The sequence below is a fragment of the Labeo rohita genome, unplaced genomic scaffold (genome assembly GCF_022985175.1).
Source record: "Labeo rohita strain BAU-BD-2019 unplaced genomic scaffold, IGBB_LRoh.1.0 scaffold_86, whole genome shotgun sequence".
Classification (NCBI taxonomy): domain Eukaryota; kingdom Metazoa; phylum Chordata; class Actinopteri; order Cypriniformes; family Cyprinidae; genus Labeo; species Labeo rohita.
In genome coordinates this window covers 530,211-543,613 of record NW_026129810.1, presented here as the reverse complement: position 1 = coordinate 543,613, position 13,403 = coordinate 530,211, and the positions used below count along the sequence as shown (strand labels likewise).

The following is a 13,403-nucleotide window of genomic DNA, read 5'->3' as shown; positions in this document are numbered from 1 at the left end:
ACGTTGAGGTCAGTAGGGCTTTTTTTATTTACGCCATACCCTTTCAGCAGCCCCGAGCTTAGAACATCAGACACCCAAGGGGCAGAAGGGGTGATACGGGCCGGCCTGGAAGACAGGGAGCAGGCAGTGTCTAAACAAGCTGTAAGAGTGGAGCAGAAAGTATGATTGACACTGCTGGCATCAAGCGATGAGAACTGATTAGGGGAAGAAAGCGAAGATAAAACCATAGTAGACAGCTGGGAGGGAGGTTACGTCGAAAGTTGACATGTGGAGGGGTGTGTGTGTCAGGAACCACGATGAGGTTAAGAGTGAGGATCCGAGGTGTGCAGTGGAGTAACCAGCACATGATCAGCGGAGCAGTGTCGTGTGTAAATAAGGTCCAGTTGGTTGCCTGATTTGTGAGTAGTTTGTGAGGAAAAGGAAAAGGAAAGGACATGACGTAACCCATCCAAGTGCGCACACACACCCGGAGCAGTGGGCAGCCATATTGCTATCGCTGCGGCGCCCGGAGAGCGGTTGGGGGAATCGGTGCCTTGCTCAAGGGATTCAACTCAGTCGTGGTATTGAGGGTGGAGAGAGCGCTGCTTATTCACTCCCCCCGAGTAGCTTGAGATCAAAAGAGGCTGAGGTTTATCTAAGCGGATGCAGACGTCTCCAAACATAACCAAAGGAGTACCATCCTCAGGGAAGCTTGAGAGCAACACACAACTCTAAAAAGTTATCTAGCAGACCTGGGCCTCAATAAACAACTACAAAATGGATTTTAAGAGGATGAGTCAAATTACCATAGTAATTTTTTTTGAGTCCCTGAGAAATTCTCTGCACATCCTTGTATAAATTTGATTTAATAACTTTAAGGTACTTGAAGTGTGCACCAAGCAATAGGAAAACACAACACTCTTAAAAATAAAGCATGACTGGCATCAGTGGTTTCATGAAGAACCTTGAACATCCATGGAATGCAGAAAAGGTTCTTTATAGTCGAAAAAGGTCCTTTAGATTTTTAAAGTGTTCTTCAGAATGGTTCTTTTAGGAACGGTTCACTGAAAGGTTCTTTGGAGAACCAAAAATGGTTCTTCTATGGCATCACTGCAAAAACAGCGATGAAACCTTTATTTTTAAGAGTGAAGTAGGGGACTCGGTACCGGCGGATACTCAATAACTCAGATCAGATCAGGGGCACAAAAAAGCCTGATCGGGACATCTCCAACCTCTAGATCAGTGTTTCCCAACCCTGTTCCTGGAGGCACACCAACAGTGCACATTTTGGTTGTCTCCCTTATCTGACCAGTATATTTCTGGTCCTCGAGTCTCTACTAATGAGATGATGAGTTGATTCAGGTGTGTTTGATCAGGAAAAGTTGGAAAATGTGTAGTGTTGGTGTGCCTCCAGGAACAGGGTTGAGAAACACTGCTCTAGATGAGGCATGTTGTATATTCGTAGCATATTCGTCCTCATAGCATAGTTTACTTTTTTGTTTTGTGCGACTCAATCATGTTTTAGTTTAGTAAGTAGGGCCCAAACAGTGACTTACGCCCTATAAGCCCTGCCCTGTATTCTACCATATACTTAAACCACACATTCATAGGATAATATAGCACAGGATATTTGAAAGTACTTTAAAGTATTTGATAATCATATTTTTTTTTAATCATTTTTTAAACTTCCATTTATTTCTGTCATAACACAGTACTGACAATTTCTTCATTCGTCTAAGTACTGTATGTAGTCTTATGCATAGAAATGTTGGCAGGCCAATACATATTATTTTGTAGATCCAGAAATGAGAACTTATTATTTCAATGACAGACATTGGTGAGCGTTGGAAAAAATAGTCCAATAATCCTTCACATTCACTGCCACGCTGTTCACATCTTCTGCATGAGCTACAAAACACTGCATCCTCTTACTCTTAAACGGCTCGATCTCAGGAGGTTTTACAGATTTAAAACAGGATTAGCTCTCACTCTGCTTTCAGGACAAATTGATAAAACATACACATTTCCTTTATTCCCTTAAGATCCTCTGCCTTTATTATTACTGAACAGAAAAACTATATATAAACAGTAATTCATAGCTGAAAATGTTTTTTTATTTATTCTAGAACACTTCATGAAGGGTCAATGTGAGAAAAAATGTAATTATAAATTTGGAGTTACTGCATGTGATGCACATTCAAAGAATCACTAAAGGATTTATTTATACAGCTTCTGATCAGAGGGATTATTGAATTATTAATGCTTTCATAATTTATATGACCACAGATGTGAAATTAAATTGTTTGTACTTTTCCATTAGTTAAAAACATGATAGAGTTTTGGGATACAGTATATCAGCTGAAAACAGTATCCTAACTCCATGTATTTACTGTGGAAATGTGTCAATCAATAGTTGTTTCTTATTAGTTGAATGTACATTCCTCTTTCAGAGTTTCAGTTTAACCAAAAAAAAAAAAAACTATAAATATGAAAGTACGGACAAATAAACATATAAACTAGGGGGGGACAAACAGCTTTAACAAGAAAGATGTAGATTTGGCCTCGTCACTGCAAGTGACAATAACATTCTCATTAACTGAACCAATACACAGAAAACATGTTTAAATGAATCTTGCCCTCTTTAAAAAAACTCAGTTCATATCTAGTCTTGTAATAAGTTCATAAAGTGTCCATTTTCAGTGCTTTGCCATGTTCAGGAATCATTCGTGGGTGAGGTATGAACTCATGTCCACAATGTCCATCGGCTCTTCCTTCTCCGATCCGTTTGACTGGTTGCAGTTCACTCCGTTCTTCTCGTGGCTCTCCGGCTGGACGCTCATCATCATCGAGTCGGGTCTGGGAAACTTCTCAGGCTGTGTTGGTGAATTGTGTTTAGGGCTGTCAGTCACTGTCCTTTCCTTGCTCGTACCTGAGGCGGTTCCTTCGAGTTCATCCTGGGAGTCAGCAGGACAGGGCGGACTGTCCATTTCATCTCGAGGGTCGTCGCAGTCTGCCGATCCTGCGTTAGAAGCAGCTAGACGTTCCCGATTAGCATTCGAGACCTCCGGCGCTTGTTCGGGTTTCTGGATGACTTGTTGGCCTTCGACGCCGCTTGACTCGTCGCTGACGATCTCTCCGTTGTTCACACTGGTGCCGTTGTTGAGAGGTAATTCTACAGAAGCAGCGTCCAGATTTGGCTCGTGATCCTCTGACGAGCCCTCCGAGTGTTTTTCGGAGTCGACTTTCATTACTGAGTCACTGTCCACTTGCTTCTTCGCATCTATGAGATCGACGACCGGCTTGCTGTGTTTCGGCTCGCTCGCGGCTTCTCCGTCCTTGTTTTTGTATCGCAAATGACCTTCGTCGTGCGCCGCGCTCTCTCCGCCACCAACCGAAGAGTTCTGTCGCTTCTCGGACTTCTTCTTGAAGCGTTTTTGGATTTTTCTGGGGCACCACACAAACTTGTCTTTGGGCTCAAAGTGCTGAAAGGCGAAGCGGACCAGCTTCCTGCGCTCACGCTTGTCCCGCACGGCAAATAGGAAGTAGTCGAGCACGCTGCGTTTGACGCTGCCGAGGGTCTTTCTGACGAGGGTCTCCTCGAGGAAAAAGCGCACGAGAGGGGCTTGGAAATGCTCGAAACCCAGCTCTCCCAGGCTCTTGAGGATCCTTGTAATCCGGAGATTATTGTGCATGTTTCTGAAAACAAATACGAAATTATGTTTTAGTGCCATGTGAAAGACAAAATAACAGTGAGCTACCTGGACGGTTTTGATACACCCTAATAAACACTATAAGCCTCGTTTGTTATTTTAAAATGCAGTTATTTCTAGCAAACACACATTATTGTCATTTCACTTCTTATCAGCTAAATTCTGTTGTATATCTACAAGAAAACATCACTTCAACTTCAGTTGAATACAGTCAATTTGTTAAAACCATTTATTGAAATTGTCAAGTACATTTGAAGAAATCAGTGTATTGTTATTCTTCAGCTCAGCATTTCAGTAAAGTTTAATTTAATGTGCTAGAATAGTAAACCAGATTTAATAACAGTTCAAATAAAAAAAATAAAAAAAAAGTCTGACAGAAACATGATTATATAAAATGTTTTTGATGTTATCATTACAGGAATAAAGCGTCTTTAAGTATCTCTTCAAAGAAATGTAATGCTATATATTAACAGAGAACACTGATATTTTCACCTATTTTTAATAGGGAAGCAAAATATTCAACATACAAATACAACTGACAAATACAGTTTCAGTATCATTAGGGGCCAGTTGTTCAAAAGTTATCGGATCGGTTTTTGCCCATCGAACTGGATCAAACCTTGAAAATGGAATCAGATTAGATCACAAAATCCAAATTTGGTGTTGATCTGAATCAGATCATCAGTTTGTGTCGTTTAAAACTTTTTAATTTCATCAAAATTGGAGGAGAGGTTAAGGAATTTCAGCTCTTTAATATGTAACTTCCCTCTTTTTCAAGGGACCATAAGTAATTGGACAGTTGACTCAATTCATTTTTTCTACATCAGTTAAGCAGCTAAAAGGTCTGGAGTTGATTCTAAGGCTACGTTCACACTGCAGGCAAATGTGGCCCAAATTTGGAGAAAAAAAAATCATTTTTTTTGCTCTCATGTGACTTAGATCTGTTTTTGTCACGGCAGTGTGAACAGCACAAACCGCGTGGAATCTGTTTTTTTCAATTCTGATTTGTGCCACCTCCATACGTAATGCTAAATCCGACACAGGTCAGATGTGAACGGTCATGTCGGAATTCATGCGACCCTTACGTCACTCTAGATGGACATTCGTCATAATTCTGTGATTTTACATACCCATAATGATCAAGACAGTTGTGAAGGTAGTCAGTTGAAGTACAGTGATAAGTATTACAGTGACAACTACATACAGGCAAAACATGAGGGCTCGTATCATTATAGTTAAAAACTCTGCTGTCTTTTGTCACATCCTTGTCTTTATTTTTCATATTGCCTGTGCATAATTTCGCTGGTTTCTGCAGCAGTGTTGGAAAATCCACAGTTTGGAAAAAAAAATCCACAGCTAATTTTTCCACTGTTGCCGTGGGTTGTTTTTCAACTTTGCGACCCCACTGACACGATATTTACCCCCTTGAACGTGGTTGGGCTAGTTTTGGACTAGTTTTGAGAAGCAACTGGGTGGTGAAGAACATTCTTCAGGAAGTAGACATGTCACTGTCAAAGTCTACAATCCAGAGAAAACTTCACCAGAGCAAACACAGAAGGTTCACTACAAAGTGCAAACAAGGCCAGATTAGGCTTGAAAAAATTTATTAAAAAAAAAAAAAAAAAAAAAAGCCAGACCACTTCTGGAAAAACATTATTTGGGCGGCTGAAATTAAGATCAACCTGTACCAGAATGACTGGAGGAATAAAGTATGGAGAAGACTTACGGCTCATGATCCAAATCATACAACACCATCTGTAAACATGGTGGAGCAGTGTGATGCATGAGCGTGCATGGCTTCCAGTGGCACTGGGTTTCTGGTGATAATTGATGATGTGACAGAAGACACAAGCAGCTGGATGAATTCTCAAGTGTATAGGGATATACTGTCTGCCCAGATTCAGTCAAATGGAGCAGTCAGATTGGGTGGCGCTTTATAGTACAAATGGACGATGACCCACAACATACAGCAAAAGCAACCTAGCGGCCTGTAGCATGAAGCCGGTTTCAGTTTTTACCCAGGTAAGATCACGTTCAGTTTGAGCAAACTCTGAGTTTCTGAGCGGGTTTTGTCACCATGGTAACGCTACACAGATACCCCGCCGCGGAGCAGGTTTTATTCTGGGTTAAAGATCGCAAACCCAAACCTGACCAATCAGCTGTGAGCAAAGTGACATATATCTGACGCAGTGAAGCCACTCCCCCATATCTCTAATTACAAATTAAAACAATTAGAATTTTAGAGACAAATTCACCTGACTTTTGTGGCTACTTATATTCATATAAGTATTATATGAAGTGCCAATTCATTAAATTAAAATTGCATTTAAAATAAAAGCTTTATTATATCCAACTTTTAAAGTGACTAAGGCCCGGTTTCACAGACAGGGCTCAGACTAAGCCAGAATTAGGCCATAGTTCAATTAGAGTATTTTTAGAGTATTAAGTATTTTTTTATAAACGTGCTAAGGAAAAAAACATTAGTGATGGAATGTTTCAAAACAAAGGCTCCGATAAATTTTAAGATCAGTTATTGCAAGTGTTTTGTTCAGCTGAAACAGCTCAGACTGAGATTAGGTTTATGCCTTGTCTGTGAAACCAGCGGTAAACCTGTTTCCTTTGAGCTCTGTGTGAAACTATAAATAATGACATTCAGTTGAGTCTTTTGCATAGTCATATTTTCTTTCTGCTGCCTTCTTACACTTTTGCTGCAGCGGAAATGTTTATTTCTGCCTTGTAAATCATTTAAATTTATTACAATTTTAATAACGACATCTCTTAATCTTCAACAGAACAGTGAATTGTGCTGATTCCAACTGACGCTTTGCTGACAGAGAATGTTTTTATTGAGCTTTATGACCCCTCTGATCCTGATCTAAACCAGGTTGTATTTGTTTGGTCTTGTCAACTCTAAACTTACTCTGAAACTCTGAGTTTGTTCATCTCGCTTCATGTTACAGGCCGCAGGAGTCTTCGAAGGTTAAAAAATGGAATATTCTGCAATGGCCACATCAGTCTTCTGATAGATATTGACAGTTGTCTGGGGATTATTTTATGGCATCAAAATTTATATATATATATATATATATATATATATATATATATATATACACACACACAACTATTTAAATATTTAGTTTCATTGCCCAAAACCAGCTCCAGCATGAGGCTAAAAGCAGCCTAACATTATCAAAGAACATCATCACTGATCAGCCTAGCCTATTCTAATGCAAGTTTATGCATTACAAAAAAAAAAAAAAAACACTGGCGTTATAAGTGAAGCTATCTACACTGTCTACAATCCCCCACCTCGTTTTAATGATATTCTAATGGTCTGCATTGTGACATCATTGCATGTGAAAAACAAACGTTGTAGTCCTTGGAAAAACATTTTTTTAAAAAAACGAAATATCTCCCTTTGGACTGGACTTTGAGATTTGTAACTTTGTAGATCTTTTTTTTTATGCCCAGACATACACACTGACTAAAACTCACAAAGTGAAAAAGCATAATAGCACCCCTTTAAATGCAGCTTCAAACAATCACAAATGCGGTTGTAAACGATCCCAGATGCGGAAGAAGGGTCTTATCTAGCGAAACGATTGGTTATTTTAATAAAAAAAATAACACAATTTATATACTTTAAATGTCAAACGCTCGTCTTGTCTTTCTCTGCCTGGACTGTTTTTGTTCTGGTTCATGTCAGTTAGTGTATGTCAAAAAAAACTCAACTTTAAAAAACCTCAACTTAAAAATCGTCCTATATCACTGTTTTACCTTTTTTGTTAAGGGTGTTTGATCTTCTTTGCATGTTCATTTTATAAAGACTGTGTCGGTACTTCTGCAGTGATGTAGGATGATTTTGAAATGATTTTTGAAGTTGAGGGAGAAAATACGATTGGAGTTTTTCGACATACCCGAACTGTCTTGAACCAGAATACACAGAGTTCAGGGAGAGAAAGACAAGACGAGCGTCTGAGATTAAAAAGTATTTAATTTGTTTTTTTTTAATGAAAATAACCGATCATTTCGCTTGATCAGACCCTTCTTCCTCAACTGGGATCATTTACAACCGCATTTGTGATCGCTTGAAGCTGCATTTAAACTGCATTTTGGAAGTTCAAACTCAGGGCACCATATCAGTCCATTATATGGAGAAAAATCCTGAAATGTTTTCCTCAAAAAAAAACAGAATTTCTTTACGACTGAAGAAAGAAAGACATGAACATCTTGGATGACAAGGGGGTGAGTACATTATCTGTAAATCTTTGTTTCCTTTGTTTTGTTTTGTTTTTTTTCGTTTGGTTTAGTCAAGTTAGTTTTGCATCAAACTCAATGTTATTTTTGGCAAACAAGATCTGGCAGCAACATGGCATTTTTCGGCATAGGCGAGTGCTTTGCTTACCTCTCGCATCAAATCAGCTGCATGTCAGCAAAACACAGAGAACTATAGACCTACAATAGGAAGACACCAGAGCTGTGGAGAATCTGGAAGCTTCCGTAACTGACGTAGATTTACAGAAAATGATCGTTGTTTGTCAAAAAAAATATTTTTACGTACTTAACACTTTATCGCTTAAGATGTTTAAGTTACATCTTAAATGACAAGAGATCAACTTATAACCATGTTTATATTAATTAACCCACAAGCTCATCGACAGCCTGGGTATGTGGAGCACACAGCTTATATGGACGGGACACCACGGTTAGCCTGACTAGATGTGTTAAGTGTACCATGGTCGCAGAGGTTTTTTTTTTTTTTGGCTGCTTTGTACAGAATGTGAAGCTATTGAACAATTTACACTAATGCTAAACTATGAGCCCTAAAAGATTTTCTTATCCTCCAGTACACAACATCAGTATTACAGCCTTCATCTGTCCTAATAATAATTGGGTTAACATTGAAATGGCTGTAATTATGAAATGTTTCATCACAATGTCCTGTTTTTCATGTGTTTTGTGAAGTGTTTACAATACTCCAATCACTCAATATCTGTTACCTCATGTACTTCCATATATGCTCAATTTAATAACGGTCAATCTTTTCCAGTGTAATTAGCTGCTACAATCTGAATTGATTTTGTTGATTTGTACAATTGATTTTTCATGGTTGTTAGCACTTGTCCAAGGTACAAATCAAATGTAATTTTCCTTGATATAATGGAAGTTATGACCAGTTTTAGTTGTAGTGCCCTTGTCCACACCTGAGATCGGGGGCGTCACTAGCCCATTTTTACTAGAACACAAGCCCCAGTAAAGTATCACTAACAAATTCTTGAGCGTCAATGGGATTGACATAAACTGACCTGAGAATTCATATATTTCAGCAGTCGAGTTGTGTTTGTTTTCTCTCAGCTGTTTCCACTCAGCGATTACAAATTCAGGAATGAATCGCTCCTTTGATCTGATCAGTAAAACGGGTTTGCAAAAAGTTTAAAACTGTTCACAATTCAATTTGAGTCGTTTGGACAGTTTACTCATCGTTTGCAGCGGTTTTTCACATCACAATATTGATGGGATATTTCGTAAGACAGAAAAAGGAGCAATTCATGAGCTGAATATTTACTTACAATCCACTGTAGGAAACAAAACTGGCAAATGTCTTCTATCAGTGACGATGCAGGTAAAGATCATTTATATCCACATCCAAAACACTATTAAAAAAAAAAAAAAAAAAAAAAAAAAAAAAGGGCATCAAAGTACGGCCATGGTTTTTTGATGGGGGGGGCTGTGACCCAGCACTGGTGAAGGGACTTACTCAACGCCTAGGACACTAAACAGAAAACGAATGTAGAATTCAGCCAACTTTTAATTTGACTGAGAACTTAAAGCGCATGTTTTAGGAATAATATCTCCAAAAACCTGAACTGATCTCAGGAGAGGCAGGGCTCACGTGTGCCTCACCTCTCTAGATTGGCGAATCGCTCCCTCCAGTTCTCGGCGCGCTTCACCTCCCCGGTTTCTCTGTTGAGCAGCTGTATGCCGTAGAAACCAAGCATGAGCTCGTAGGAATCCAGAAGGCGACTCTTAGCCTCGTCGTTTTCCCTGAATGCCTGCGGACAACAGGACGAGAACGGCTTCAGCACCGTCCCGGACACATCCAGCGCACACGTACGAGACGACAGAGTTTCTGACACTTTATAAACTCACTTGGATTTCCTTCTTGGTGAGCTCTGCGGCCATGTAGTTCACCCCTGGCTCTCGCAGAGGAAACAACCTGAAAACAGAACAGCTTTACGTTTCATCTGCTTCACAAAACCCAAGTTAAAAGCAGACGTTGACGGATACGGTCACAAGCCCTCACGGAGCAAACAAATCGACGTGAGGATACGTTACCACTGAATGTAGGAATGAACTCTCTCCAGTCTTTTGTAGTCTGTTTTCCACTCTGTGTGAAACGTCTCAATCGACACATCTAAAGCCCACAAAAAAAAACACCATGAGGAGAGCTCAAAAACAAAGCAAAGAAGGGCAACACACCTGAACTTAGGGACGCGTTATTGCAGCTCAAGAGAAAGTACAGACGTACCATCAGGCGATGATTTAATTTCATTTAGATAGAATTTTAAATTAGTCATTCTTTCTTCTGGACACTCCTCTTCATTGATGTTCTGTAGGGAGACGATAGAAGATCATCACAGCAGCACGTTAGGGGTTTTTAATGAATTCAAAGAGCACTTTTTCATTTCATTTACAGCAGTGCCAGACTCTTACTGGATATCCATGTCTATAGTTCTGCATGTCCTTGGCCGCTCTGAGGTTTCTTGAAGAAGAGTTGGACCACTGAAAAGAACGAAGGGCCAGACATTAGCTTCAACTTCCTGCTTTAATTGGCTGCGTCCCTATTCCCAAACAACTGACGGGATTCAGTGAACCGCATACTTTAGTGTTTAGGCTCATAATCGTTCTACTGTGAATATTCAAAGTGCAAAGACGGTCTGAAGGGAATCGTCCAAAATGCATCGTATCTCGCTGTTTGCTCATACCAGTCATTGTAGGAGATTCCTGTGAAATTTCGACTACACTGCACAAAGCTGCTCAATCCATTCTTGCTAATTATTAACAGTATGCAGTTTACTCTCTAATAAACAATACAATGATTCCTGCACAACACCAGCTCAAATGTAATCTAATTCATTTATTCTTTCTTAATTAAGTACAAACCAATACACTTTTTGTTACACAACAGAGCTCTTTCTTTTAAAGATCTTTGTTTAGGTTCAGCTGTCGAATGACTGCGGCTGGTCAGGGTCAGCGGAGTAAGACGCCCTCCAACACGATCCACCAGCTTCACTTTTTGACCACAGATGGCACGAAATCACATGAATGGCTATTTTTAATTCTGTTTTCTTATTTGACTTTCGACGTGTGTGAGATGTACTCCATCAAAACAGTTCTGAGGTTAAATGATCTGATTTTGTGTCTCTGGAAAATAGTGATCTATGACATTTTATAAAGATCAACGTTTTTTTTTTTTTACGCTGATTTGTTAATGAGGGTTTTTAGATTTGGAGAGTAAAAGTGATGGGGCAAGCAGAAGGACCCTAGCGTTGTGTTTTAGCACGTTTCAGACATCTTTGCTTTTATTAAAACCTATAGGTCAGTCGAGTTAAGTCATTGCATGAGCAGTCATAGTATTGCCATTGTGGCACATCTTCAATTAAACTATGGGCAAATATGCACATATTCATATATATGTCACAGAATAGGCTAATTTTACCTTTCAAGCTAATCTCTTTTACTGGGATTCTGCTTTTTTATTGGTTAATCAGTTTTTCAACTAAAATAATTGTTTACTATTTTAAATTTTTTTCTCACAATATTTTACATGTTTTGCCATTACAACTAAATAAGGAAATGTTTCTGTTCTGTTTCCCACAGTGACACATTGGCTGATGCATCATCATCTTGCGCATGCTAACTTGTATCTAAATGTTACTTTTTTTTTAAAATAAAGCCACATACTGTATTTCTCACCCTAAATGTAAAATACCGTAAGGAAACGCTGTGGTGTATCAAATGTACATTATTAGGAAACGCAGGAAGATCATTTACTGCGTCGCTGAAGGCTAAAATTCAGTGGCAATGAGCCAAATGATTATAGGTCGTATCTGATATAACAGGATATTCCGATTAAAATCTGACAGTCATGCGTTCATGTGTTGTGCATCATGCTTATTGTTAGGACTGGAGTCATGAGCAAATGCTGTGAAAGACAGCCGCAGACCAACGGTGTTTCAAACAACTTGTGATCATCTGTGGCCTAATGTGACGTCCAGCAGATGATGTGAAGATCGGCTACGAGTGACGCACTTCCGGTCAGCGGAGCCGCTATTAAAAAACTAGCTAACGTGCTATTCTATCCAAAACGGTCAAATGTCAGAAGTAAACCAGCTGCAAAGAAATAACTCGACGGGGTTTATTTACACACTTCCCTCCTCCGGCGGATCTGAGCGCAGGCTCGTGTCCGTCTCTCACACGACACACAAACAGAATGAATCACAACACGCCGCATTAAGCCGACCGCTCCACGAAGCCAAAGCGCACGATTTGTAAACATTGCACAATGCAGTAGTTCATAGATGAATGAGAGAGAATAACGTACGAATGCGGGCCGTGTTTTCTTGCTGCGGCCGGTGTTTTCCAGCTCGTCTCCGTCGCTCTCCGTGTCCCAGGTGGAGTCATATTCACACACTAGATCGTCGTCCATCCCTAAAGATCATATGAATGATGATAAATGTGATCAATAACCTGGAGTTGGATGAAAATCCGCACAGCTCCATTGGATGTGCAGTTGTCCGCGGGCCTGCAGCAGCTCACTGACTCACTGACTCACTGACTCACTGCTCTCATCACAGTCGCTCCCTCACTCTCAGTGGAGCCTCATCACACCCGCCGACCGCTGCTGCTGCTCTTATCATCTCGCCATGTACAGCGGATTATATGCATTATTATTACATGCTTTTCGTATTATTATTATTATTAGTACATGGGTGTCAAACTCATGATTAAGTGCAACCATATGTGTTTTTTAAACCACAAAGGACAAACATGCTCACAATTAATCCAGAATGACTTCTGCTTTTATAACCCCCCTTTTTTTGGATCAAATAAAGAAGGAACATGGTATTTACCAATTCAAAGCGCATATGCCTGTAAAATACATAGATATAAACATTAAAAATCCCATGGCCACGGACCACCCATATGTTCACTGAACATATGATGCACAAACTGGAAACACCTTTGCAAAGTCAGAAGTCTAAATCTGATTGGCCGACTTCTGGATTTCAAGGAGCCAGGTGTGTGTGCAAATACATGCTGGATTTTAAAATGTTTCTGAAGGCACTCATTTTTGGAGCCTGTATCAGGTTTAAGGTGCTTGTATGAACATAAAATAAATGAACGTTGTTTGACATGATAGAACGTGTCTATATCTGCAGTAGCTATAGACTGTTGCCCGTTCACAACCCAGATAGCACACGTACGTCTGCAAGATGTCTGTTAAACGTCAATTAATCTGGAAAGCAGCTGCTGTGTACAAACGTCGGACAGACGTCTGTAAGATCTCAGTTTTACATACATTCTAAATTATAAACATCTTAAAGACGTCTAATGGACGTCTATTTGACATCTGAAAAGAAACGTCCTATAGACGTATTGCAGATGAGCAAACACTCTGAAAAATGCATCTTGCAGATGTAAATGCAGACG

At 39.7% G+C, this 13,403-nt stretch overlaps 1 protein-coding gene across 1 annotated transcript; it reads right to left on the bottom strand.

Moving 5' to 3' along the window:
- Positions 1 to 2,071: 2,071 nt before the first annotated feature.
- On the bottom strand, positions 2,072 to 12,565 carry ogfr (opioid growth factor receptor). The gene is made up of 7 exons (XM_051104999.1): positions 12,295 to 12,565; positions 10,404 to 10,472; positions 10,219 to 10,300; positions 10,026 to 10,104; positions 9,840 to 9,906; positions 9,594 to 9,742; positions 2,072 to 3,675 (listed from the first exon to the last, which is right to left on the bottom strand). Exons 1-7 carry the CDS (start codon positions 12,397 to 12,399, stop codon positions 2,700 to 2,702), a joined length of 1,527 nt encoding a protein of 508 aa, XP_050960956.1. The 5' UTR covers positions 12,400 to 12,565; the 3' UTR covers positions 2,072 to 2,699.
- Between the last annotated feature and the right edge of the window lie 838 nt (positions 12,566 to 13,403).

Coding starts and splice junctions, on each gene's coding strand:
- ogfr (XM_051104999.1), bottom strand. CDS start 12,399: ATGGACGACGATCTAGTGTGTGAATATGACTCCACCTGGGACACGGAG. Junction 10,301..10,403: donor ACTATAGACATGGATATCCA/GTAAGAGTCTGG, acceptor GTCTCCCTACAG/AACATCAATGAAGAGGAGTG. Junction 3,676..9,593: donor CGATTCGCCAATCTAGAGAG/GTGAGGCACACG, acceptor ATTTGTTTTCAG/AAACATGCACAATAATCTCC.